This window comes from Podarcis filfolensis, assembly GCF_964270895.1.
Source record: "Podarcis filfolensis genome assembly, chromosome: 2".
Lineage (NCBI taxonomy): Eukaryota > Metazoa > Chordata > Lepidosauria > Squamata > Lacertidae > Podarcis > Podarcis filfolensis.
This window is the reverse complement of record NC_139605.1, coordinates 86554583-86579956: the sequence shown is the minus strand read 5'-3', so window position 1 is coordinate 86579956 and position 25374 is coordinate 86554583. Positions and strand designations below refer to the sequence as shown.

Sequence of the window (25374 nt, the reverse complement as noted above, 5' to 3'; positions counted from 1 at the left end):
GCATCTGTAAGGGATGAGGGTGTAAATGTTCCACTTCATCAAAAGAGGATGGGGTAAAAAATAGCAGTAAGCATACAGTAATGCTTCTATTTCCAATGGCTATGCATGAGTGCTAACAGTTACTCATCCCAAACAGTACCATCCACACATAAGAGGGAAGTATCAGAAGATCTGAGGGAACAGCAATGTTTGCAGAAGTACAAAAAAGGGTGGGACTCAGAAGCAGCCTACAAGAGAGCAGAGCTTGCTCAGTGACCACAGAATGTTGATGGCTGAAGGGCAGAGAATGGAATGGAATGGAAGAAGGCATTGCTGACCGATGGATTGAAATACTAAACAAGAGAACTCCACATTGCAGCATTTTGTTGCAGGTCCCATTTGTGACACTGAACAACAACAGGATTGGACTATTGCCTTCATGCCCTGCTTGTGGACCTCCAAGTAAAAAGCAGATTGTAGGACTAAATGGACCTTCAATCTGATCCAGCAATGTTCTTATCTTATCATCATCGTTCTGGTTGCCTCTTCAATTATTTCACAGTATTACAGATCAATAATTTGTGTCTTTTCATTATGCATAATTGTATTGTTTACCTCAGCTTCCTCTAGAGAAGCCTGCAGTTCAGATTTCTCTTGCTCAATCTGCTTCTTCACTTTCTCTAATTCATGGATGGCCTTTCCTCCCTCAGCGATCTGTTCCGTGAGGTCAGAAATCTCCTCTGTTAGTTTCACACAAAGAAAGGAGAAAGGAGATTAATAGTGTTTATGCAACTAATAATAAACAGATGTAGGAAGGTTTGGGAAGGAGGATTTCAGTTATTCATCCCAGCTCCACTATTTGGAGTGAACTATTATAGTACTAGCATTATTTTATTCATTTATTCGTTCATTTATATTAATTTATTTATTACATTTTATATACCACCTGTCTCTTCCAAGGAGCTCAATGTTGTGCACATGGTTCTTTTCCTCCCCATTTCATTCTCACAACAACCATTTGAGGTAGATTAGGCTAGGAGATGATGACTGGCCCAAGATCACACAGTGAGCTTCATGGTTTAGTGGGGATTCAAACCCTGGTCTTCCAGGTCATAGTCCAGCACTCTAATTGTTATGCCATACTGGCATAATTTTAGATTGCATCCCTGTGGGTCAGACCTATTTTATTTTTAATTTTATACAACACCTAATGACCTAATATGTAAAGCTCCTCATAAGCCTTGTGAAGACTGCATAATAAAACTGCATGTTGTGAAGACACTCATTGTGAACTCTTATGCACACGGGTGTCTATTCTAGCTTTGGGGAGAAGGACTGTATGAGATATCCCATCCTTATGATCTACTGCTTCAGCTCTGCAAAACGAACTTCACAGTTTTTTTGCAGTTATTATGAAAAAGTGGTTTTACGTTGGAGATTCTTGTTTTCACGCTTCAGAGTTTCCAAGTGATCCAAAGATTCCTCATAAGCATTCTTCATCTTAAAGAGCTCTGTGCTGAGAGAGCGAGACTCCTTCTGGGAAGCTTCCAGTTCAGACTGTGTTTCCTCATATTTCTGTTTCCAGTCTGCCAGAATCTGCAAAACACCAGAAAGAAGAAACACAAGAAATAAGAAATGTGTTCATTTGTACCTGAAGATTTGTTGCAATGTGCTGGGTTTTCTTTCAAATTATGGCCAAAAGTACCTTATCAAAGTTCTTCTGCTTCTTATCTAGAGCTGCACAGGCTGCATTGGACCTTTCCACATCAATCATCAGGTCCTCCACTTCATTCTGTAGCCTTTGCTTTGTCTTCTCAAGGGAAGCACATTTGGAATTCACAGCCTCTACGTGCTCTTCAGCATCCTGCAGACGTTGAGCCAGCTTTTTCCTAGAGAAATGTGATTACAACACTTAGTGGTTCTTAATCATCCATTATAATAAATGGCTTACTAAGAATGGTCTCAAAAACAAATTTGATTTTCCATTCAAACTTTGTCTTGACATGTCATCAGCTCCTTCCATGTTAACACTGATATGATTGCATTATTACAATATCTCTGTTGCTTTGAGCCTAGCATAAATAACTCAGTGACCTGTTCTGTTCACTGAGTGATACAAATAACTATTTCCCCCAATTCCAACTACACAATGACATACTTTCTTCTACTTTTGAGTTCCCTTTCTCTCCCTTGCTTTTGGTTCTTGTACTTACTTGGCTTCCTCTAACTCTTCTGTGCGTTGAATGGCATCTGTTTCATACTTGGTTCTCCACTGCGCAACTTCACTATTGGCCTTAGACATGGCACGTTGCAGCTCAGCCTTGGCCTCCTGCTCCTCTTCAAACTGCTCCCGGAGCAAGTCACAGTCATGTCGGGCAGATTGCAAACCATGGGCAAGTGCATTCTTGGCCTGAAATAAGGAAATAATTTTGTAGTTATGAATGTCGGGGTGTTACCCATGTCTGTTCTTATGTTGCATAGTTTCTATTGCATTTGTATTTTTAATGTTTATTTTTAGCTGCCCTGAGGAAATACACAAAAAATTGAGAAAGACGGGGCATCTCCAGCATGTCATCCCTGCCTCAGTTTTACATCTTCCTGTCCACATCCCACTTATTATGCTAGTATTCTGCTCTTGCTCCCAAAGTCAGCTTTTCTGACTCTCCAAAGAGATGGAAGAATTGTGCAGAAAACACAAGAGAGCGATTTAATGTTGATGTCGTGATGTGGTTGTTCCTTCAAATGTGAGTGAACAAATCATAGCTATACCAGAATAAATGCCTAGTTTGCAAGCAGCCTAAAATAGGTAAGCACATGCAATCTTTTGCCCATTTGAATGAAATAATAGAGAGACAACCATAGGGAGATATCTAGAGAAGTTTCCTGAGCAACCTTAGAGCTTCTGAAATGACAATAATCAGGATTTCTGCAGAATGCACATGGGTGTCAATAACTAAATAGGATAAAGAGGCCCTGTGTTGTTTAGAACTGTGATAGAGGGCTTGCAATGTTGAACAAAATACACACCTTTATCTCTTCCTCAAGCTGCCTCTTTAGTTCCTCAATCTGTTGGGTAAAGGCTTGCTTGCCTCTTGTGAGCTGAGAAATCAGTGAATCTTTTTCTTCAACTTGGCGTGAGTATTCACCTGAAAAGAGAACGGATTAAATGGAATATATACCTGTACATATTATCTATGTATCTATTGTATGTATAGATCTATGTATATTTTGTATAGTATGTACATATTTCTTTTTAAGCGGTGGTTGAAATGACCTTGATGGTTATAACAACAAATGCATTAATTTATTTGTAACAACAAATAAATTAATCATGTTCACTATTCATAAAATATTTTTCTTAGTAGTTATAAATTAGCCACACTTAGATAAACCTCACTCGTTTGCTAACAAGTCCTATTGCAGCTGGAGAAACTTACTTCCGAACAAACAATCATAGAATCAGATTTCATAATGAAATCGTGTTGCGAGAAAAGGAAAAAACATTGCCCTAAACTTGTGTGCAGTTAAGATTCAATTGTATAGTACAGACATAGTAGATTGGTACTTTGCTATCTTTGGACCTAAGAATTGCAGCATTAAATAATTAACTTTCAGTTTCTTACCAGCTTCTGTCTGCAGACGAGCTCTTTGAGCAGTCAGGTCATTAATAGTGCGTTGGTTCTGTTCCTCCTTTGCTTTAAGTTCACTAAGCTGGTCTTCTAAAGTGCGGCTTATCTTTTCAAGATTTGCCTAGATGTGAAATAATAAAGTGTATAGCTATATAAAACAGCTGAGGCCAGATTTAACTAACTGGCCCTGCCAGCACAATGACCTCCACTAGCACAACAGGGCTTTCCCCTCTCCACCTGTGCATGCTCCCTCAAACTGGTTCAGGGTGCTGGTAGGGATAGCAAGCAGATATGCTTGCACTGAAGAAGCAATTCACTTAGTGCTACAGTGAATTCCTCTTCCATTTCCCCACATAATTTATCAAAATAATTTGACTATAGCAGTGTCACATTACAGTATGATACACATTGGGAAGAAGTATCAGGAAAGTGGGGGCAGGGATAAATAATATTTATCACAACAGCACTGAGATAGATGCTTATTTAGGTGACCATGCTTTATGTTTGCTGTTATGGAATAATTTCTGTAATAGTTGGTAAATTGTAATTTTGAATTGTTGTAAACTACTTTGAATTTCTTTTTAAAGAAATTACTTTATGCAAATATTTTTATAAATAAAAAAATCAGTATTATTATAGACATAGCACCAAATGACAGCTACTCCAGACACTCTTCTGGTTGTCCCTGCATGAGCCAGGTGGATCATTTGCTCTAAGCACATTTTGTAGATTTAAGGTATAAATAAAGTGTTTTGTGTAGACCTATTAAAAAAAACTTAGAAGCTGCTCTCTTACATAAAAATCCAATATACTACCCACTGTTCCATCTGCTTAATATGAGTATTTTGCTTTTGCTTTTAGGTACTTGAATGGGTGCTACTGTAACCCACGTATCAATCTCTTTATATTCCCAAACCATGTATTTATTATTACATTTATATACCACATATAAGATTGTGAATTCTGTATGTTGTGCCTCCACCTGATAAAGCTAAAGGAAAGTATATACTGCTGCAGTATACCTTTGCTTTGGAAACTGACTCCATATTACTGGCAAGGTCATCAATCTCCATCTTCAGCTCACTCTTCTCCTTCTCCAGCTTCTGTTTCACACGTTGCAGGTTATCAATTTGTTCCCCAAGTTCAGCTGCACTGTCTGCATGCTTCTTGCGGAGAGCAGATGCAGTGGCTTCATGTTGCAGAGTGGCTTCTTCAAGGTCCCTGCGCATTTTCTGGAATTCTGCCTCACGTTTCTTGTTCATCTCAATCTGAGCTGCGGTTGCCCCACCAGCTTCCTCCAGACGCTCACTGATCTCTTCAAGTTCTCTGGAGAGATCAGCCCGCTGCTTCTCTGCTTTGGCCCGAGATGCACGCTCAGCCTCAATCTCCTCCTCCAGTTCCTCAATACGGGCCTAGAGAAAGAGAAGCAGCCATTAACAGAGTCTTCCCTGATGAACTGATTTTCATATGATGGAGTCAATATGTGCTTGACTTGCCTGTAACTCCTTTATCTTCTTCTGAAGCTGGGAGCCCAAGGCCTGTTCATCTTCAATTTTGCTTTGTAGCTGGCTGATTTCAAAGTCTTTCCTTTTCACAACAAAACACAGTCAAATTCTAAGAGGGCTGGGTGCCATAAAGAGCTCCCAAAAAGTCTTCTAGGCAGTAAACCATACTTACTTCTTAAGCTTTTCATCCAGCTGCTGCTTATCATTCTCCAAATCCATTGTGGATTCCTGGGCCAGCTTCAGATCACCTTCAAGCTTCCTCTTGGATCTTTCCAGGTCCATGCGAAGTTTCTTTTCTTGCTCCAGGGACCCTTCAAGCTAAGGACAAAGAGGGGGGGAAGACTTTGTAACTCTAATACTACTTTCACCCCACGGTTATTCTTCTGCATGTGATGGTGCTTACATCGTCCACTTGCTGCTCCAGCTTGGTCTTTGCTTTGGTCAGAGTATTGACTTTGTCCTCCTCTGCCTGCAGGTCATCCAAGGTCTGCTGATGGGCCTCTTGGAGGGCTTTCTTTTCCTTGGTCAGTTTGGCAATGGTCTCATCCAAGACTGCCATCTCTTCAGTGAGGTTTTTCACCTTTTAGAAATGAACAAACAGATTCAATGTATCATTCCACCCTGGAATGATAATACAACATTCTGACTATTGGTTGCAGAGCTGAGCACATTGTGACCATTACCTTGTTTTCTGTGGCATGCTTCTCCTTTTCCACCTTGGCCAGTGTTAACTCAAGATCATCAATGTCTTTCTTCAGCTCTGAGCATTCATCTTCCAGTTTCCTCTTTTTGGCTGTCAGCTCAGCATTCATTTCCTCCTCATCCTCTGCCCGTTCAGTCAGCTCCTTAATTTTAGCTTCCAGCTGAATTTTGGTTTTGATCAGCTGGTCACATCTCTCCTCAGCATCTGCCAAGCCATCAGCTTCCTATACAGGGAAAATGTATGTCATATAGCAATAATATTATTATCCTACTTAAGAAGTTCATGCACACACAGATCTCTTGCACAGAATCTACTTACACAAAGGAATGTGCACATGGCCTCACCTTTAAAACTAATTGTTAAGCTATTCAAGGCCATATTCTTTCAGTGTTCAAGTAAATCACTCTTTAATAGACACTGGTTATGTTGGTATATCAAATACCAAAATAAACTATATTCACCAGTATACTATATATGTGTAAAAAAATACTTATGTCCAATTTAACTTTGACTGTGGTGAACTATTACGTAGAGGATATGTAGTATGTATATGAGATATACAGATTTATTAAACATAGCCACATTTCTCCTGCAATTTCTGAATTCCTCTACCTAAACTAGTCTAGAGTGAAGAAAAATGTATGTTACCAACAATGCTTACAGATTGGACTTGGAGTTGCAAGTCATTCTTCTCTTGCATCAGAGAAACCATTTTTTCTTCCAGTTCCTTCACTTTGGCATCTGCTTTGGCAAGGCTTTCTTTAGTTTTCTCAAACTCTTCCTTCATGTTGGCCATCTCCTTCTCTGATTCAGCACTCTTCAGCAAAGGCTTGATCTTGAAGTACAACTTCATCCAAGACCAAGTCTTCACATTCATAAATGAACGGACATTGTATTGAATAGTAAAGATGGATTCTCTGTAACAACCAGACAACAAAATAAAACCTTGATGATGAAAACGACAACAGTGTGATCAAAGTGTTTAATGAAATTCTTTTGTGACTCTCCTAATAAAAAATTATGAACTGTCCAATTCTTGTCCAGTTGCAAAACAGGTCTTAGACTGCACTACTAACTACACTTATCTGGGAGTAAGTGTAGGTTTATATCTCAAGGAAAGAGTAAGAAAAATGAATATTTTTTTTCTTTATAAAGAAGGGGTTGATATTTTCAGGAGCACACGGGGTATATGAAGAAATTTATCAAATAAAGCTTGCAAAAATAGGACTATTTTATAAAGTAGTTCAAATTTCATTATGCTTCTTTGGCATAGCTGTCACTTTATTTTTATACTTCTTACACTCACATTTAATACAAACCTAATAAATGTTAAGAGAACTGCCTCTTAGTGCCACTTCACACACAGTCCTTTTTAAAGGTATACAGTGGAAGCTCAGAAGCCAAATGTCTTGCAACTCAAACATTTCAGGTCCTGAACAATCGAAAACTGGAAGTGAGTATTCTAGTTTTTGAATGTTTTTCGAAAGCCGAACGTCCAGCATGGCTTCCACTTGACTGCAGGAAGCTCCTGCAGGCAATCAGAAGCCGTGTCTTGGTTCTCGAATGGTTTCAGAAGTCAAACAGACTCCTAGAACGGATTCAGTTTGAGAACCAAGGTACGACTGTACTTCTTACAAGTTTTACATAGAATCTGCCCCAGAATTTGGAGAGTAGCCCAAAGAGTATTTTATATATGTTATTATTTGTAATCCTTGTGTAGGGCATATTAACATGATAGGCCAGTGTGGTCATGAGTTCTATTACAGATGGCAAAACTCTACCTCCTTTCCATCATTTTTTGGAACTCCACCCTTGCTAAGTAGCCACGACACATAGCCTGTGTACGTGTAATCAGCTGTGCCAATTTGTCATCTCTCATCTCCTCCAGAAGACCCAAAAGGCCAGCTTTGAAGAAGACCTGGGAAAAGAAAATATTACAAAGTATTGGTCACTGTCTCAACAAACTCTAATTTTACAGTCTTGTAATAAAAAGTAAATTTACCTTTGTGTGGCCAAATTTATATTGGGTGTGGTCAACATCAATAGATCCAAGAAGTTTCTCAGAAGCCTTCTTGCTATCCATGAACTGTCCCTCGGGGATGGCACTTGCATTTAAAACTCTATATCTGTTAGAAGAAGTGGAAGATAAAGATGCTTATGATTTGATGCCATGTTCATGGAACTCGGTCAGACCAATGGTCCATCCGGTTTAGCATCTGATTGTAAATGTTTAAACAAATATTATTCCTAATGGCCATTTACCTAAATCAGGGAGACTAGTAAAATTTAACTGAGGCTAAATTTAACTGGGGCCTTCTTGTAATCTCTTCATGCAAGGACTATTAATTGTCACTGATGGCATTCCCCCCCCCCCCAAGCCTTTTGTCCAAACGTGGTGCTAACTACTATAATGCAATATTAGAAACAGTCAAAAAGCAACTCAAAACTATTGGGGGGGCAAAACAACTACAAACAACCAATAGGTTAATCATTGGGGGGCAGTCTGACCTCTGTTTGAAGTCACCATAAATAATCCTGCTTGGGAATCCCTTCCTGCAAATTCTGATGCCCTCCAGCACACCATTACATCTCAGTTGGTGCAATACAAGTTCATGTTCCATGGCACCTTAGAAAATAAGAGAAGATATGAATACCAAAATGTATCCAACTGGTGCATCGCATCTTTCTTTTTAAAAATCAAAGTAGAGTTCTGTGTCTTACCAGGGGTTTTAGTTTCATTGGGGATTAGGCAACGCACAAAATGTGGATGAGTACTCCTCAGGTTGCTCATCAGTTTGTTTAAGTTCTCCTGTGGAATTAGAAGTCAGAGCCTGGTTAACAAATTCCACACACATATACATGCAAAACTTCCTTTAAATTTTCCATAGGTAGTAAGAAAAATTAGAGAAAAACTGTGAAAACCCTCTATGAAATTGGTGTGTGGTTAACCTGATTGGACTCATACTTCCTCTGACAAATTGAGAGCACAATTTGGGATTGCTCCTAGATACCTAGGTGGGTTTTTCAAAAAATAATCCTTATCCAATTCACAAACTGTGCACTATTCTAGTGATAAAGACTTGGGCACTTTCAAGTTTGCCTTGGTAATCTCCAGATCATAGACCATTGTGAGACTTCAGCTAGACTAGAATGCAGTGACCTAGTGTTTTGTATAATTTATTTATCATGCCCATTCTCCAAGAAGCTCAGTTGCATGCTTTCTGTTCTAGGACTAAGCAGTCTTGGACTCTTAAACTCTTGATGGATCTATCAGAGCATACAAAGGTGCCTTCTATGGAGTCAGAATATTGGTCTGTCTAGCACAGTAATGTTTACACTGACTGGTAGCAGTTCCTCAGGATTTTAGACTAGAGTCTTTCCTGAGCAAAGATCAAAACTGGGGTCAGGCAATGTACTCTACCACAGAATTTCAGCCTTCACCTATAATACGTTTCTCTTGTGCTTAGAGGCATGCTGGTGTTCTGTGATTGTGAAATCTAGGGTTGCTATATTCCCAAAATATTCTTTAAAAAGGGACAGGCTTTTCTATGATTTTTAAAGCATTTCTTTCAAATAATCGCCCTGGTTGCCGTACGTCTGGGTTTCCCCAGACATTTTGTTGACTCCGCGAAAATCCGCCCTGGCGCCACTTCTGCTGCCCAAATCCCGGATACGTCCGGGAAAACTTGGCCGTATGGCAGCCCTATGAAATCAGAATTTTCTCCCCTTACAAATATCTTAAGCCAAGATTTTACTATACCCTGAAAAGAGCAGAGACAGTCTGGAATGAGGAACCCTTCTTCTTTGCAGCCTTCTTTCCCTCTGAATAATAATAAAACATATTATAATTAAAACATATACATCAGGGATTTTATGTGTTATTCTTCTGTATAAACTACCTTTGTGGCTGTAGGTTCAGTGAGGCAGCAGTGGAGTGCACAGACCAAGGACAAGGATGGGAGAGTGTGTTGGATTCAAATTAGGTGACAACTTTATTGATTACAGATGCAACAGGTTTGGTGTAAGCATTTGGCATTTATCAGGAAGATCAATCAGCTTGCCTGTTGGTTGATGAACCATTCCAACTGACTAAAGTTTAGGGGTCTCCCTCTTCCACCATAAAGTTTGACGATTGCTATGAGGCAGGCAAAACCCATAGACCTGGCCAGTCAAGTGACTGTAGCACAAATGCCTTCCTGGCTCTGAAAACAGCAACTGGTTTTTTTTTTATAAAAAAAAACAACCACAGCAAGTTCAAAGTAACCCCCTAAATGGTCAACCCTCACCCTGCCACAGCTTCTTAAATACTCCCAGAGCAGACCCAGATGGGCAAAGTCTTCACTCAGGTCTTCTCTGGAAATCCAGCTCACAGGGAGCCCAGACTAATACTGGCTGGCTTCTTGACTTTTGCAATGCCTCATTGTTCCCTACATGAGAGGTGCAGGAAAACAACCACACCAGAATGTGACCCTGTGTTATCCTGTTGCTGCAATGAGGCTGCAAATGCTGTTCCCAGTAAGGGGGTGGGGGTGGGGACTTCCAGACCTAAGCATAATAATATATTGTCACCATATTTACTCCGATGGTTGGAAGGTTATGATTCTTGTACGATTATTTAAAGACAAGCGATGGGTGAATGTGAAATAATATTTGGAACAGAGATATGCTGAAGTGTTAGTTGAGTGGTCCTCAGAAAAAGCCAGAGGAGCTGCAATTGCGCACACACCATACATTCCTAGTACATTGCTTCCCTCCCAAAAAAAGAAGATTCCTGAGAGCTGTAATTTTCCCTTCACAGAGCTATAATTCCTAGCATCCTTAAACTACAGTTCCCAGGATTCTTGCATGTGTGCTTAAAATGTATGATGTGTATGCAAAATATTTGATGGTTTAACATTTGATGGTTTAAAATCAGTGTGTGATTTTGCCCTTCTTGAATCTTCAAACAGACTGACTGAGTTTTGCCATATGTGGATGGTGCTGCAGCACTCCCAGTAAATGGTTGCTGTTACTGAACTTAAGTTCCTTCCTTCCTAATCAGGGTTATGTTCATGAGCCAATTGCAAATTGCAGCAGGAATTACCTTCTGCAGGGCGGTCTGCAAACAATAAGGCCAATGTCTTCATTGAAGATTTCTGGTACAGTCCTACAACTGTTTCATTCAGGGGGTCCTTGTTCTTGTCCAGCCACCCACTGATGTTGTAGTCCACAGTGCCGGCATAATGGACCAGGGCGAAGTGAGCCTCAGCCTTGCCTTTGCCAGGTTTGGGCTTTTCAAAGTTCTTGCATTTGCCAAGATGCTGGTCATAGAGCTTGTTCTTAAAAGAAGTGTCTGTTGCCTTGGGGAACATGCACTCTTCTTCTAGGATGGAGAAAATACCCATTGGCTATAAGAAGCAGAGAGAAAGCAAGATTTTATAACTTGTGTGCTGTTGGCTTGTAATATTAGCATATATTATTGCAAGCAAGTGTCATAGGGATAGGTTTTTTTGGCCAGCCACCTCGTGTTGTGGTTTTAATGAGGGGAAATAAAGCAAGAGGTTCTTTCTGCAAATATGTAACTTAAGGTCGGGATTTCATTGCACAATGACAGTCAAGAATTGTTCTGTAAGGCTTCCTGTTGAATGATTGTATTTTGAGTATGGCAAGAGTTTCTAAAATGCCATATCAAGGCATTTTTACATTAAGAAGCAGATTTGACCCTCTCTCTTCCCGTTATTTTTATGTCGCAAGCAAATACTATTTTATAAGAATGAATTTAAATTAAATAAAATGGCTGTTTTGTTGTTTAAAGTAAGGACACATCTTTCAAACTTTAAAGACTGCTTAATTACATTGTATGCAAGATTAACAAAAACTTTTTAAAAAGACCTTCTCAATGAGTTCAATGCAGGCAGCCAAATCCATTCCAAAGTCAATGAACTCCCATTCAATTCCTTCTTTCTTGTACTCCTCTTGCTCCAGCACAAACATGTGATGGTTGAAAAACTGTTGCAGTTTCTCATTAGTGAAGTTGATGCACAGCTGCTCCAGGCTGTTGTACTAGTGGGGGAAAGAGTACATTTATTCTAAAGAGTACAACTCAGTGCGACCCACTTTCAATTCTAGGTACAGTACTTCATGATATTTTCCACCCATATGCTTATTTTCCACCTGCATGTCTACCTAAGCTACCCTTAACCTGATTGAAAGATTTCCACCCATTAGACATTAACTTGGATTAAATATACTACATAGATGGACCTAACAGATGAAGAAAAATGCTATAAATAGAAGTAATATTAATGGGGTCAGAGGGACTTCTGTGTATTCATCCCTACCCATTTTAAGTGTACTGTCAGCTTCACTGAGGTCCTTCTGCAATGTTGGAGCTATCCTGGACCTCATCATTCTCTAGTAACACTTTCTCAAGACTTCCCTGTATACTAGCTATCTTTTGAAATTATGAACCTGTGCTACTTAGATGAGTTATTACCACCTGCAAAGCTTGTCCAGTCAGTCCATTGCAGTACAGTTGTGGGAATTGGCATCCTGTGCTACAAGCTGACCAGGTTATTTCAGAAGGAGCATTCCAGGAGATTTTAAAAGACCTGGGGAGTGGGGATCCACTTTCGTTGTGACAAGGTTCCATTCACTTACATCAAAGATCTCAAAGCCAGCAATGTCCAGCACACCAATGAAGTATTGCCTTGGCTGTTTAGTATCCAGTTGCTGGTTAATACGAACAACCATCCACAAGAACATCTTCTCAAAGACAGCTTTAGCCAAAGCTCCGACATTATTATACACCTAGAATAACATGATACAAACTGGAGTTAATATACAAAGCAGAGGACCAAACCTCCGAGGGATAGTAGTGGTGCATCCAGCATTTCATAGATTTTCACCTGCTGAACAGTTTGGCCTTTGGTGACGTATTCATTGCCGACCTTGACTCGGGGGTAGCACAAAGCTTTCAGCAGATCTGCTGAATTGAGGTTCATGAGGTAGGCAGCCTTGTCAGCCACTGAACACAAACATAAGAAGAAAGGATTATCAGCACAAATAGACCATAATTTATCAAAATATATTTTGCTTGTCTGACATAGATTCTACTTATGACAATCATTAACCTCAAAATTATATAGGTTTCAGAATCTTTTCTAAATTGTTCAGTTTCACTTACACTATTATCAATCAAATGGTTCTCCTAGATGAGCTACTTTCCCAGGTTGATGAGCCCCATTTGTCCCTTACTTCCCTCTACAGCACATGCAGTAACCACCTTCTTGACCATTGGGCCCACTATTGGTATTGAACGTTCAGTCTTCTGGAGTCTGTCTTCACATGCAGGGGAAGACCCTAACTTTCAAAGGGTTTGAGACCTATCAGCTATCCTCACCTGGTTTAGCTGGCCAGTCAAAGCTGTTCTCGGGGTGTGGCCGCTGTCGCATGCTGACAGCTTCTAGGAGCCACAGGTGAGAGCTGAGTGTAGGTTGGGGACCAAAGGAGGACAAACTACCCCAGAAGGAGCAACATGTGTCCCCAACCAGAAGTACTACCCCTCCCCAAAGACTCCATACACCCCAAGGGAAGTAATAGTATCACTCTATTCTGCCTTGATCAGACCACACCTGGAGTACTGTATCCAGTTCTGAGCAACACCTTTTAAGAAAGATATTAACAAGCTGCAACATGTGCAGAGGATGGCGACCAAGATGATATCAAGGGTCTGGGAACCAAGCCTTATGTGTTTGAGGGAACTGAGTATGTTTAGCCTGGTAAAGAGGAGAGTGAGAGGAGATATGATAGCCATCTTCACATTTAAAGGACTGTTGCACGGAAGATGGAGCAAGCTTGTTTTTTCCTGCTCCAGATGCTAGGACCCAAACAATGGATTCAAATTACAAGAAAGGAGACTCTGAGAAACATCAGGAAGAACTTTCTGACAGTAAGAGCTGTTCTACAGTGGAGTAGATTCTGAGAGGTGATGGACTCTCCTTTCTTGGAGCTTTGTAGCAGAGGCTACAATCAGTCAATCAGTCATGGTTGCTTTAGTTGAGATTCCTGCATTGCAAGGGGGTTGGACTAGATGACCCTTGGGATCCCTTCCAACTCTACAATACTATGATTCTAAGATTTGGCCACCTAACAACATGTTTGTTAATCAGTGAGGTAAATAGTCATAATAAAGAACAATACCTTATTAATAGACTATGTACCGTAAATTGCTGCTTCATATCCACACACAATCCATATTGTATTTAGGGCCCCAAGTATAATGCCATAACAGAGATACTTTGTGAATACCTTCAGTGCCATCTGGCTCAGCCTGCTCCTCACGTTGCTTCTGCTTGAACTTCATGTTCCCATAGTGCATTACAGCTCCAGTTAGCTTGTAAATGGCTGTCTTTTCCTCAGCAGTGAAACCCAGGATGTCAATGGCTTCCTATCAATCAAAAGTTAAAATGCTGAGCAAAAACTGGCCCTTCAAATTACCATTTCATTTGGAGGAAGAGCATTTCGGCTATTAGTGCACTGTGATTTCCCCCCCCCCCCACCCTACGCAGACACACATCATCAACCCCAGCATTTCTAGAATGCCTCACCCCAAGACATCTAATTTCTGTTGAATAAATTCAGCCCAAAACTGGTCTAATTAAATTCCATATATTCCATTCTATAAGTTACTTACATCAGTTGCCATCAACTCTTCTTGATCATTGATGCTGGCAACAGTGATCTCACCCTGACTCACAAAGTGAAAGTCATATGGGTTGGTAGTAATCAGCAACATCTCTGAATAAGGAGAAGCACAGGTTTTCATCCATTGCATAATCCAGCATCAGCACAAGATTTTAGCAACAGCAGCAGCAGCCACTATAACAAATGCCTCTTACCAATTAGTTCTGGCTTCTTGTTGGACATGATCTGATAAAAGATGTGGTAGCTTCTTTCAGCTTTCAGCTGGAAAGTAACTCTGGACTTCTCTAGCAAATCTGGCAAGGTAATGAAATAGAATGAACAAACGAACAAACAAACAAACAAACAAACAAAGAGTTCATCTAAAGAAGGAGCCCTTACATGTTTCAATGTCAGCAGAAGCCAGTTTGCCTGTGGCACCAAAATGGATTCTGATGAATTTACCCTTTAAAAAGGAAAAGATAGGCAATTACAAATTCTAGGAGGCAGATTCTGCATATAGGTTACTACAGATTTGCTGTGTGTGATGATAAGGCACTACACTTAAAGGCCAACTATTATGTTCAGGTTCTGCAGATGACTTACGAAACGTGAGGAGTTGTCATTCCTCACAGTCTTTGCGTTTCCAAAAGCCTCCAGCAAGGGGTTGGCACTGATGATTTGATCTTCAAGGGTACCCTGCAATGTATGTATTATTGTAAGATTAATTATATAGAGACTGCATCAAAACCACATTTCATCCTTTTGTGACACAAAGCTTACCTTCATTTTGCCTGCTGTGGCCTCCTCCTTTTTCTTCTCACCTGTGGCTGCAATTGTTGCAAAGTACTGGATGACACGTTTCGTGTTCACAGTCTTTCCAGCACCAGATTCTCCACTGTTGATGAAAGGTGGGACAGGAAACCAATAGTCAAGGGGAAAGTCTCTCAACAATGGGTCAGAAGTGGCTAACATTTTTTGCCTGAAGCCACATTTACTCTTGGTCAACCTTGCAGGGACTGCATGCTAGCCAAATATGTGGCTAAAAGTAGCTGTGGCCATCCTACTACACTCTTGCACACACATTGTTGCATACACACAGCCTCCCTCTCGTCAGGTGATCCTTGTAGATCAGCTGAGGAGGGGCCTATTGTCCCCTCCCTGCTCATCAAAGGATTGATCTGATGACTGGGGAGGGAGTGATTTACATCTCATTCAGAAATTTAAATTTCTCCACCCATCCCTGTGCTGGGTCTATTTTAATTTCCCCCTTTTTAAGTCACCCCTGCCAAAATTTGTTTACAGCACAAATCAGGTCCCCAGACCAAGAGTTAGCCACATCTGCTCTGATGGTTATAATTATATGCTATGGACTTTTAAACTTACATTGGTTTTATACCAGTTTAACTGCTATGGCTTTTCCCAAACAGACTTTGGAATTTCAGTTTCATGAGAAATCTTGGAAACTGCTGAGTAGCTCCTATTGCAGAACTGCAGTTTCCAAAGTTTCTTAGAACTATGACTATTATGCCATTTAAGTTATGAATATAGTTTTGTCCCAGGTTAGCATTGGGATGATTTTTCCTTAATACAATGACAGCACCCTGCTTCCATTTCAAAAGTCTGCACATAAAAAAGCTAGAAAGGATACTTACGTGATCAGAATAGACTGATTCTCACGATCTGAAAATATTAAATTGTTTAAAAAGTTACTTTTAATTTTAAAATAATATGAAGCAGTGTGTGTGTGTGTGTGTGTGTGTGTGTAGAAGCACCTACATCTGTCCAAGAATACATCAGCAGTAGAACCCCATAATTTTAAGTATCATCTGAACTCCTAGTCTCACGTATTTTAAATCCTAAGAAAATGGTTTCTATGTGGTCTTCATTAAGCTAAGGATGGGTAAATCAGCCTTTCTGTTCTGTTCCACTTTTGATTTTTGCAGTTCTTTATTAAAATGAGCAAAAATGCATTAAGTTGAATACCTTTTATACATGTTAAACACATTCTTTCCATAAAATATGCATTTTTTTAAGCCTTTTTGATTATTTTTATGCCAAAATCCAAATTATTTCATGCATTTTAATGTAAAATACATACTTTTGTGTTCATTTTGTGTGATTTGATTGATAGCTGCATTCTAACATGCATATAAATGAAGGACCTATGGATTACGTTGGTTTACTTTAACCAGCAGGCCAAATACATTTCTGCTCCATCCCTAATCCAAACACCTCATTGGCTATATGTTTTGGATCCTGGATGTTAGGGAAGCCAAAACTGTGTTGGCAGGTAGGAAAGGCTTATGAACAAAGAAAGAGAAAATGATATCACAAAATCTTCAGTTTAAGCCTCTAACATAATACAGTACTCTTTGCACAGCATATTCACTATGTGCCAGTGTTTTCCAATTCTCGGCTTTTTTATCCTCACATAATGCCAGGCATATTAAGCTAGGAGATGGTGGCGAGAGTGAGCTTCATGATTTTATTAGCAGAATAAAGAATGCAGTCACCAGCACTAATCCAACATTGTGAAAGGACACTGAGGTCCTCTGAGGAAAACATTATTTGTTCCCAAAGCTTCTCACTTACTTACCAGTTAACATGAACTGATAGGCATTGTCAGAGATGGAGAAGATGTGAGGAGGGGCCTCTTGACGCTTTTTGCCTCTGTAGGCATTTACCACTTCTGGGTTGTACACTGGCAGCCATTTGTATGGATTGACAGTGACACAGAAGAGACCTGAATAAGTCTGGAAGAAGAACAGAACTAGTTCAATTAATCTGCTTGTAGTAATATTTCTATTAATACTGTTATATTCTTTTGCTCTTGTGGAAAATATGTAAGTAGTTCCTTCTTTTAGAGGGTGAAAAGCATGAATGGAAATAAAGTAAGAAATAGACTTAAATTCTGAAAACTTCCAGCCAAACTAAAAGTTGGCAAACATATAATTTATCCATAAATGGTAAGGAGAAAGACAAAAACTGCAACGTTCTTATATCAGTATTGTTATTTGACAGATTTTGGATTTCTAAAAATCAAGTGTATGTCCTCTTCAAAAATCCCAAATATTGAACAAATGTTTAATCACAAAGAAGGAAACAAGATTGTAACAGGATAATAGTAAAACTTTTTAAGTTTTAATAAAATTATTGCACGTCTTTTCCTGATTCTTATGAGAAATGGTGCTGAGACTACAATCACTTCAAAGAGCAAAAGTAAAGCCAGCCTGTTCCTATCGCTTGCTGGACTGAAGAAAAAGGGAGGTGATCCACAGAGGTCTCAATAGAGCTTTGGAGGTTAGCACACAGATCTACCTAATCTGAGACCACAACACTGCATTAGCAGAAAGCAAAAAAAATAAAAGACAAGGACTGTACTCACATAAATCATCCAGGCTGCATAACGCTCTTTGAGGTTATACAGGACAGCAGGTTCATGGAGGTGGGTCATCATGGCCATGTCCTCAATTTTGTCATATTTGGGAGGATTCATAGAAAAGACTTGGTCTTCTTTCACAGTCACAGACTGCAAAGGAAACAAAAGGCAAGTTTATGGCATCTTAAAAAGTAGAGGCAAGGCAATTATAACAATGCATTTGTTGTCTTCTACTCACTTCTCCTTTTTCAGTCTTGGCTGTGACCTTCCCTCCTTCCCTGGCTGTGACAGTGGCCTTCACATAAGACTCCTTAGGATCTGACACAAAGACTGAATTCTTTGCATCAAAGGGCTTGTTCTGGGCCTCAATTCTCTCCTTTTCTGGTTTCCGGAGAAAAGGGGCAGCTGGCCCAAAGATGGCCATCTCCGCGTCTGATGACATGGCTGCAGTTTATAGAAGGCAGCTCAACAACACTAAACGGGAGAAAATGTTCCATCGTGTTATTGGATCAATATAATCCTTTCAATGGTATTAACTTGTTTTTGTTTTTAACCTTCCATCACCTTTATTTAGTAACTGCTTATGCATGCATAGGTCTTTCAGGATGCATCCAATGCTTCCTTTCTTCCTATGGAAGTAGCTTCATTTAAAGGAAGAAAAAATATGGATACAACATCTGTGTATACAGAGCACCCTACACTCAAGAGTTTCCCAGTTTAATTCAGTGAGGAGAATCTGATTTGCATGCACAAACAAATTGGCATCTGGGCTGTATTCTTCTGTTGGAATGGTTGGAAAACAGCATGAATGCAAAACCCTGAAGTGCACACATGAACGCATATTCCTCTTTAGTAAGATGAATTGTTGGTTTCCTTCTCTCAGGGTATATAACTTTCTGTGGCCACTACTCAATGACACATGAAAATTTGCTTTTATGAGACTTTTATATCCCATATGCTGATCTGTAGAGCTCAAGATCCTACTGTGTCAAGTACCAAGCATTCCATTGGGCAGAGGTTGTATGCCTGGAAAATTACCCTAGCCACAGTGGCAGAACACAAGCTTTGCCTATATAAGGAAGGCCCCAGGTTTGATCTCTGGCATCTCCAGTTAAGAGAAAATATGGGGAAGACCTTGGAGAGCTACTTCAAGACATAATAGACTAGACTCCTGGGCTAGATGCTTTCTATATCTGTATTCCAAGGAGAGTAGTATTGGTTGAATGTAAATAATATAGCAAGACCTTGTATACTGAGAATTTAGGAGGCAAAAAGCCAATTCTGTTTCTAATAAAGAAAACAGCAGAATAGAGAGTGAAGATTGGGCATTACTCTGGAAGACAAGAATTCAGTGACATACAACATGTGTTTTGGGTACATCTAATTCAAGCCCTGCTGGATCAGACCAAAGGATCATCTATTCTAGCATCTTGCTCTCACCAGCCTATGAGATACACACAATCAGGACCTGACTGTAACAGCACTCTCCCCACTTGCAATTTCCAGCAACTGGCATTCAGAAGCAAATGTTCCTTTTGCATATTTGCAGGGCTGGCACGAGACATTTTGGCACCTGAGGTGAACCACAAAATGGTGTACGGCCTCCTTCCAAGAAAGAAGGTGTGAGTGAAGATCTACATTGGGAACGGCGGGGGGGGGGCAGGGTTAAGATCTACAACTGGAATGGGTTGGGGATCAAATCACCCTTACCCAATAGTTGAAGTGGGAATCAAAAGCTGCCATGGGGTGGGGAAGGGGCCTGCTCTGAATCACACCAGGCAGGTGCAGAGCTCAGAAAATGTCAGAAGGCAGCGCCACTCCCCAGGGGTAGGAGGAGACCAGCAGGAGCTGCTCAGGAGGCTGCAGAGCCAGCCGCCAAGGGGTGTGCCACAGCCATCGCTGCCACCACAGCCGCAGCAGGTGCTGCCCCTATGGACTCCTGCATCCTTGCCTTGCCTCGTGCGTGAATCTACCTTGGCTATACAGTGGTACCTCAGGTTACATACGCTTCAGGTTACAGACGCTTCAGGTTACAGACTCCGCTAACCTAGAAATAGTGCCTTGGGTTAAGAACTTTGCTTCAGGATGAGAACAGAAATCACGTGGCGGCGGCAGCAGGAGGCCCCATTAGCTAAAGTGGTGCTTCAGGTTAAGAATAGTTTCAGGTTAAGAACGGACCTCCGGAATGAATTAAGTACTTAACCCGAGGTACCACTGTATGCAAGTTATTCTGATAAGACAGGAAGAAAGCAGTGAAGGAACGCTGAAATTTATGTAGGAAAGGCAAGCAACTCTCCCCTGTGCTTTTCTCTGGAAAGAGTTGTGTATTTCATTCTTTTTAAGCTCTACCATTTTTTGGGTGGGGGGGGGGAATACAATTCCCAGTATTTGCAGCCATTAATTAAAATTCAGCCTTCTTTAGCTTTTGGTGTTTAAACAATCCCTGTGCATCCTACCAGGAATTTGAAAAGTAAATCAGCTTGCTCCAAGTCTACAAGTGAAGCATCATTTAGAATGTAGGTTGGGTAAGCAACTGATACGTCTTCCTTATTAGATCTATATCCAGTGTGAGAGATTGAAACACTATCTTCTATTGAGCATCTCAAAGTGATGGAAGTATCAGACTTTTGTTCAAATAAAAACTTGTGCTACAGGTTTCTGAGTTACGCATTTTCAGACTATCTACCTACTTACTTACTTACCTATTTATTTATTTATACGACCTTTTCTTCCAGGGATCTCAAAGTGATGTATCTGTTTCTCCTTCTCCCTATTTAACCCTCATAACAACCCTGTGAGGTAGGTTAGACTTGACAGGCAGTGATTGGCCCAAGGTCCCCCAGTGAGCTTCATGGCTAAGTGGGATTCGAACCCTGGACTCCCAGTAAGGTGTGTCATTTTAGGGGGTGAAATGTTTTTTGCAATTTTTTTTTTTTGCAAATTTCTTCAGTGATGGGTCTTAAAAATATGTTTTGGGGTGTTAGGAATTCAAATCAGCTATATTTGTGATTGGACAACATTTAGCTTGGCTAATCTACATTGGATTAAGAAGCAAATATGCTGTTCTCGGGGAAACCAAAGAATTTTAATTTTACCTTCTGAAAGTGTCAGGTAGTGTAAAATATGTATAATATATAAATAAATATGACTGCAAGTACTTGGCAACCATTTTTAATGATTTCTTTATAATTTTACACACATTTTATTTACCATGCTATGCTAAGTTATATTAATTTAGCCACAATATCCGCTCACCTAGGACTCCAGGTGGGCGGCTGTGGTGGATTCAGGGAGCTGCCATCTTCGGTGCAGCTGAGGGAGGGGATGGCTGGCACTGCCGCGTTGGGCCCTCAGATAAGGGTGGGCAGTGCCCCCTCAGCCAATCAGAGGTTGGGGCTTGGGGGCTGCGAGCAGCCCACCCCCAGCCTATTTAAGGGAGTGGCCAGGTGTCGGCCACTCTCTTGGTCGATTCTCATGTGACCAAAGTATCTTTTGAATTCGCAAGTCATGTTGCAACTTTTTAGCACCCCTCATTTGGGGGATTTGAAAGTTGAAAAATTCAACATGCCCTAGTCTCCAGGTCATAGTCCAACACTCTAACCATTACCCCACTCCTATTTATCATCACTAATTTGAAATTGCACATTTGCATTTCTTTTTCTACATTAATTCATCTATACAGTGGTACCTCGGGTTGCATACGCTTCAGGTTACATACACTTCAGGTTACAGACTCAGCTAACCCAGAAATATTACCTCAGGTTAAGAACTTTGCTTCAGGATGAGAACAGAAATCGTGCTCTGGCGGCGCAGTGGCAGCAGGAGGCCCTATTAGCTAAAGTGGTGCTTCAGGTTAAGAACAGTTTCAGGTTAAGAACAGACCTCCAGAACGAATTAAGTTCTTAACCCGAGGTACCACTGTACAAAAATTCCAGTTTCCAAATTATATTTTCGACATGTAACTAGTATTGCATTATAAATATAATTTTTCAAGAGCATTTATACTTTATATTATACTCTCAATATGCCATGGGGATTAGCATGCTTACCTTGTGCAAGTTGTTATATGCAGGCTTGAGGCTGGCTACCACTGAAAAAAGATAAATAAATAAAGATGAACCTCTTTTAATTGCTGCCAAAAAAGCTCCAAGAATAGGTGAGAGAGAAGAAATAGATGAAAGAACAGGTTTGAATTCCAGGGCAGGTTTGAATATCCACATATAAATTAGTTCCAGAGGTGACCAAGTGACTTGGGATGTGAAGAATTTCAGGCCTCTACTCCTTCCCTGCAACCCTTGTTTCTGCACATGACTTACCTTGAAGCTGTATGCAGAGAGCAGGCAGATCAAAGACAAGATAGGTCCCAGGAACTCTTTTATAAGGTCTGCTCAGGGAATAGCACCTCCTCTGGCATAGGTCAGGTCAATTATTTCTGGCAAAGTATTGTTTTGGCAAAGTTGACTGCAAGCATCATTCTTACTCATATTATCCTTGGATATATTTAGATTAGAAATATTCAAGACACTCCATTACTACAAGTGCTTGTATCATTTCTAAAAATATTTTATAGGACTCACTGGCTTCTTATATTTTCAGTGAAATTATCCAAATAGAAAATCACAGCTAACATGCCCCACGGTTTATTTTTGTTTTTTAGGTTAGGTTTTATTTTTTAAAATAATTTATCTGCACTTAGGAATGCTAAACAATTAAAAGGTTAAGCAGAGGACAAATGATAAATAACTTCCTCACTAGTACTAGCACCAAACACAGATTAAAAAAAACCTAGAAAAAATAATTTGACAAAATTCATTACAGCAAATGTTGGTGTCTCAAAAATCTTGAAGCATTTAAAATCATTTGATGAAAATATGGAATTCTGTCTACTATTTTCAGACAGTGATAGACGTGATGATGGGTAAGGAATTGGAGGCTTAAGACTCTTGGCATCCCTTCTATGATTACCATTTTGGACAACTACTGTGCTCATAAACCCTCCGGACCATGACTAGAATTTTAGTTATAGAGAGCATGTGCTCTGCAATAGAGTCCAAATGAAGAGGCTGTGAAGGGTAACTCCTGTCTTGAAAGGCAAAGGTTGTTGGGAAGGAGATGAAAGTGACAGAAAAGTGAATGAGCTGTCAGTTGGACGTAAAAATCCTGAGGCACTTATGCTGCATTGAAGATTCTATGAGTGAGATCCACTGTTGCACCAGTGGATACAAATGGGACTTCTTCATCTGCAACACCGTTAATTCCATAATCTGCTCCATAATGTCCTGCAACCATCCAGAGAAATGGGGTTTTGGGGGGTGGGGTAGAAAAGTAAGTCCCATTTGCATGCACATGCAGAAATATTTTGCACAAGTGGGACACCACAATTGGATATAATTCTATTCCAAGTCCTTATTTGTGTATTGCATTCTCCCTTTAACTTCTTCCACAGATGTAAACCTGAGGAAGCCTAACATCACCCCACTGCACTCTCCCTACCCAATCTAGGAGCTATTCCTTTTGCTTCCATTTTTATCTAGCCACTGCCCGTTTGTTTGGAAGGCCAGGAGTTCAAATTTGGAAGGCCAGGAGGGTGCCCACAACAGCGATGAGGAGAAAGTAGTTAGGGACCTACAGGCTAATCTCTGAGTGAAGTGTAGTAGATGAACAAGGATTTCTGTTTTGCTATTATTCAACAATCACAACTTCCACTCCTCCTCCCCACCCAAAAAAAGGCCGTGGAAATTTCTGGAACTGAAAGCAAATTTACAGACTATGCTGAATTCAGAGATGTCCTGATCTTCAATTCTAAGTGTGCATCTGCCCTCTTTCTGAGCCACTATTTTTCACTTGGTTTTAGGGAAAAGAAGTAGATCCCTCATGCTTGACATTCACCTACCTTTGGCCTTCAATAGTCTCTCCTTCCTGTCTTTTTTCATCTGCTTAGATAGATAGCTGCTAACTAGGAGCTGTACCACTGAGCTATGAGTAGCGTTTTAGTAGTTGTAAGGATAGGTTTCCCAGGTATTTTGTTCCATTCCCTGACCTTAATCACAATCTGCAACCACCCCCTAAAAGTTGTAACATGACTTGGTCACTGGGGACATTTCCCAGAGCTTTGGAGACATGCATTATAGGACTTAGATTCTGTGGTAGTGAACATAATAATTGCTTTAAGATGGTTTCTCACTTCTTGCACACCCAAGGACTGCACACTCCACGTAAACCACAGTAACACCATATTGTCAAACAAGTGGAAAGGACCTCTCTTACAGTTTTGTGTATTTTGTTTCAAGCCCACATGTGCAACCAATGGCTGTTTGATTTGTGCTGGTATAATTTAGATTGGGAGAGGGGAGAGAGTGCAACGATGCACTGCTTGGTATTGGATGATCCTCAGCCTGGATACTGGTGACAGTTTTGATATGCAAACAATTTGGAGAGGATTTAGAAGATGGTAAAACAATATCCAGAACTACATGGAAGGAGCAAAAATCTTTTTTGTAGCTTCAAGATGAAAAGGAACAACAACTTTGAAAAAAAATTAAGCATTTGCTAAAACAAAGCAATTACAGATGAAAGTTACTTATTGGTTAAATGCTTAATTTATAGGAAAATACAAATATTACTTAAGCATAAATTCTGTTAAGTAATAAATCACCAGTGATTGCTGCAGACCCTGCACAGGTAGTTTTAAGTACAGATGTTTTTGGTGATATAAATAATGTCTTTTCTAGGGTCTTTCAGGGATTCTATTAACTATTTGCTATGGAAAAGCTATTTAATTGGCAACTCCTAGAAGTTTCTTCCCTTTTTTACAGACTTCTTATACAAGGTTATTACAAAGAGTCCCCCTCCCCCAGTTTATGCTATTTGCACAGTGAATTAGCAGCACCACCAACCCCCACTTGAAAAAGCCCAACATATGAAATGATACAGTATAGAACAGTTGTGAAAGGTGAATCAGCAGCTGCCTTCAAATTTAAGAACACTTGACACAGAACGTATACTTATACTCCTATATATGTAGCATGTATGTCCTATATAGGCCCAAACCAGAAGCAGAATTAAAATCCAGTGAGTTAGTAATTGATCAAAAAAAGAATGAGAGGTATATTATATTTTGTGTGATTATCATACTGTTTAAAACACTATAGAAAAATACCTTCCAGTTATAGTATTTGGTAGTTCAGTAGTCTGCTCTGCATTACGTTTGTTGTACTTCCATCCAGACATTCTGGTAAATATTTTATGTTTTCAAGGGAAACTTTTTTGACAAGAAATCCCAGTTTTATATATATTTGTTTTAACAGTAGACTTACCAGAAACCCAATATTTAGATGTTGGGTGAGATTCAACATAGTGTGAACTGGTGTCCACCACACAACAAGGTTTCTCCTTCACCTTCTCCCCACTACAGCCCACTGTGTACTCCCAAAATCTACTGTGGAACTTTGGGGGGCTCTCTGAAGCTGGGGGGAGGGGACAGCTGGATGGAAATTGAAAGTCCTGTTCTGACCA

General features: G+C 40.1%; 1 protein-coding gene and 1 long non-coding RNA gene across 6 annotated transcripts in view; one reads left to right on the top strand and one right to left on the bottom strand.

The window, feature by feature from the left end:
* The window catches only part of LOC310755343, a 183660-nt gene that overhangs the window by 38442 nt on the left and 119844 nt on the right, over window positions 1-25374 (top strand). The gene's annotated exons all lie outside the window — the stretch shown is intronic.
* LOC310755295 (myosin-4) overlaps window positions 1-25374 on the bottom strand; it is a 56462-nt gene that overhangs the window by 4837 nt on the left and 26251 nt on the right. For 3 of the 5 annotated variants that reach the window (XR_014544290.1, XM_083597829.1, XM_083597830.1), the window contains exons 1-33: window positions 22176-22395; window positions 21909-21949; window positions 18098-18333; window positions 17866-18009; window positions 17077-17233; window positions 16133-16160; window positions 15261-15375; window positions 15084-15176; window positions 14880-14943; window positions 14696-14794; window positions 14491-14594; window positions 14106-14244; window positions 12704-12822; window positions 12456-12605; window positions 11688-11858; window positions 10900-11203; window positions 9577-9638; window positions 8538-8625; window positions 8325-8442; window positions 7819-7942; window positions 7598-7734; window positions 6478-6733; window positions 5797-6039; window positions 5517-5693; window positions 5286-5431; window positions 5105-5195; window positions 4631-5020; window positions 3603-3729; window positions 3007-3125; window positions 2193-2389; window positions 1685-1868; window positions 1410-1575; window positions 595-719 (exon numbers count right to left, since the gene is read on the bottom strand). Coding sequence is in view for 4 of the 5 variants with exons in the window: in XM_083597829.1 (XP_083453955.1) it covers window positions 595-719; window positions 1410-1575; window positions 1685-1868; window positions 2193-2389; window positions 3007-3125; window positions 3603-3729; window positions 4631-5020; window positions 5105-5195; window positions 5286-5431; window positions 5517-5693; window positions 5797-6039; window positions 6478-6733; window positions 7598-7734; window positions 7819-7942; window positions 8325-8442; window positions 8538-8625; window positions 9577-9638; window positions 10900-11203; window positions 11688-11858; window positions 12456-12605; window positions 12704-12822; window positions 14106-14244; window positions 14491-14594; window positions 14696-14794; window positions 14880-14943; window positions 15084-15176; window positions 15261-15375; window positions 16133-16160; window positions 17077-17233; window positions 17866-18009; window positions 18098-18301 (4641 nt within the window). In the remaining variant the exon portion in view is untranslated. The other 2 variants (XM_083597828.1, XM_083597831.1) reach the window with 2 other exon arrangements.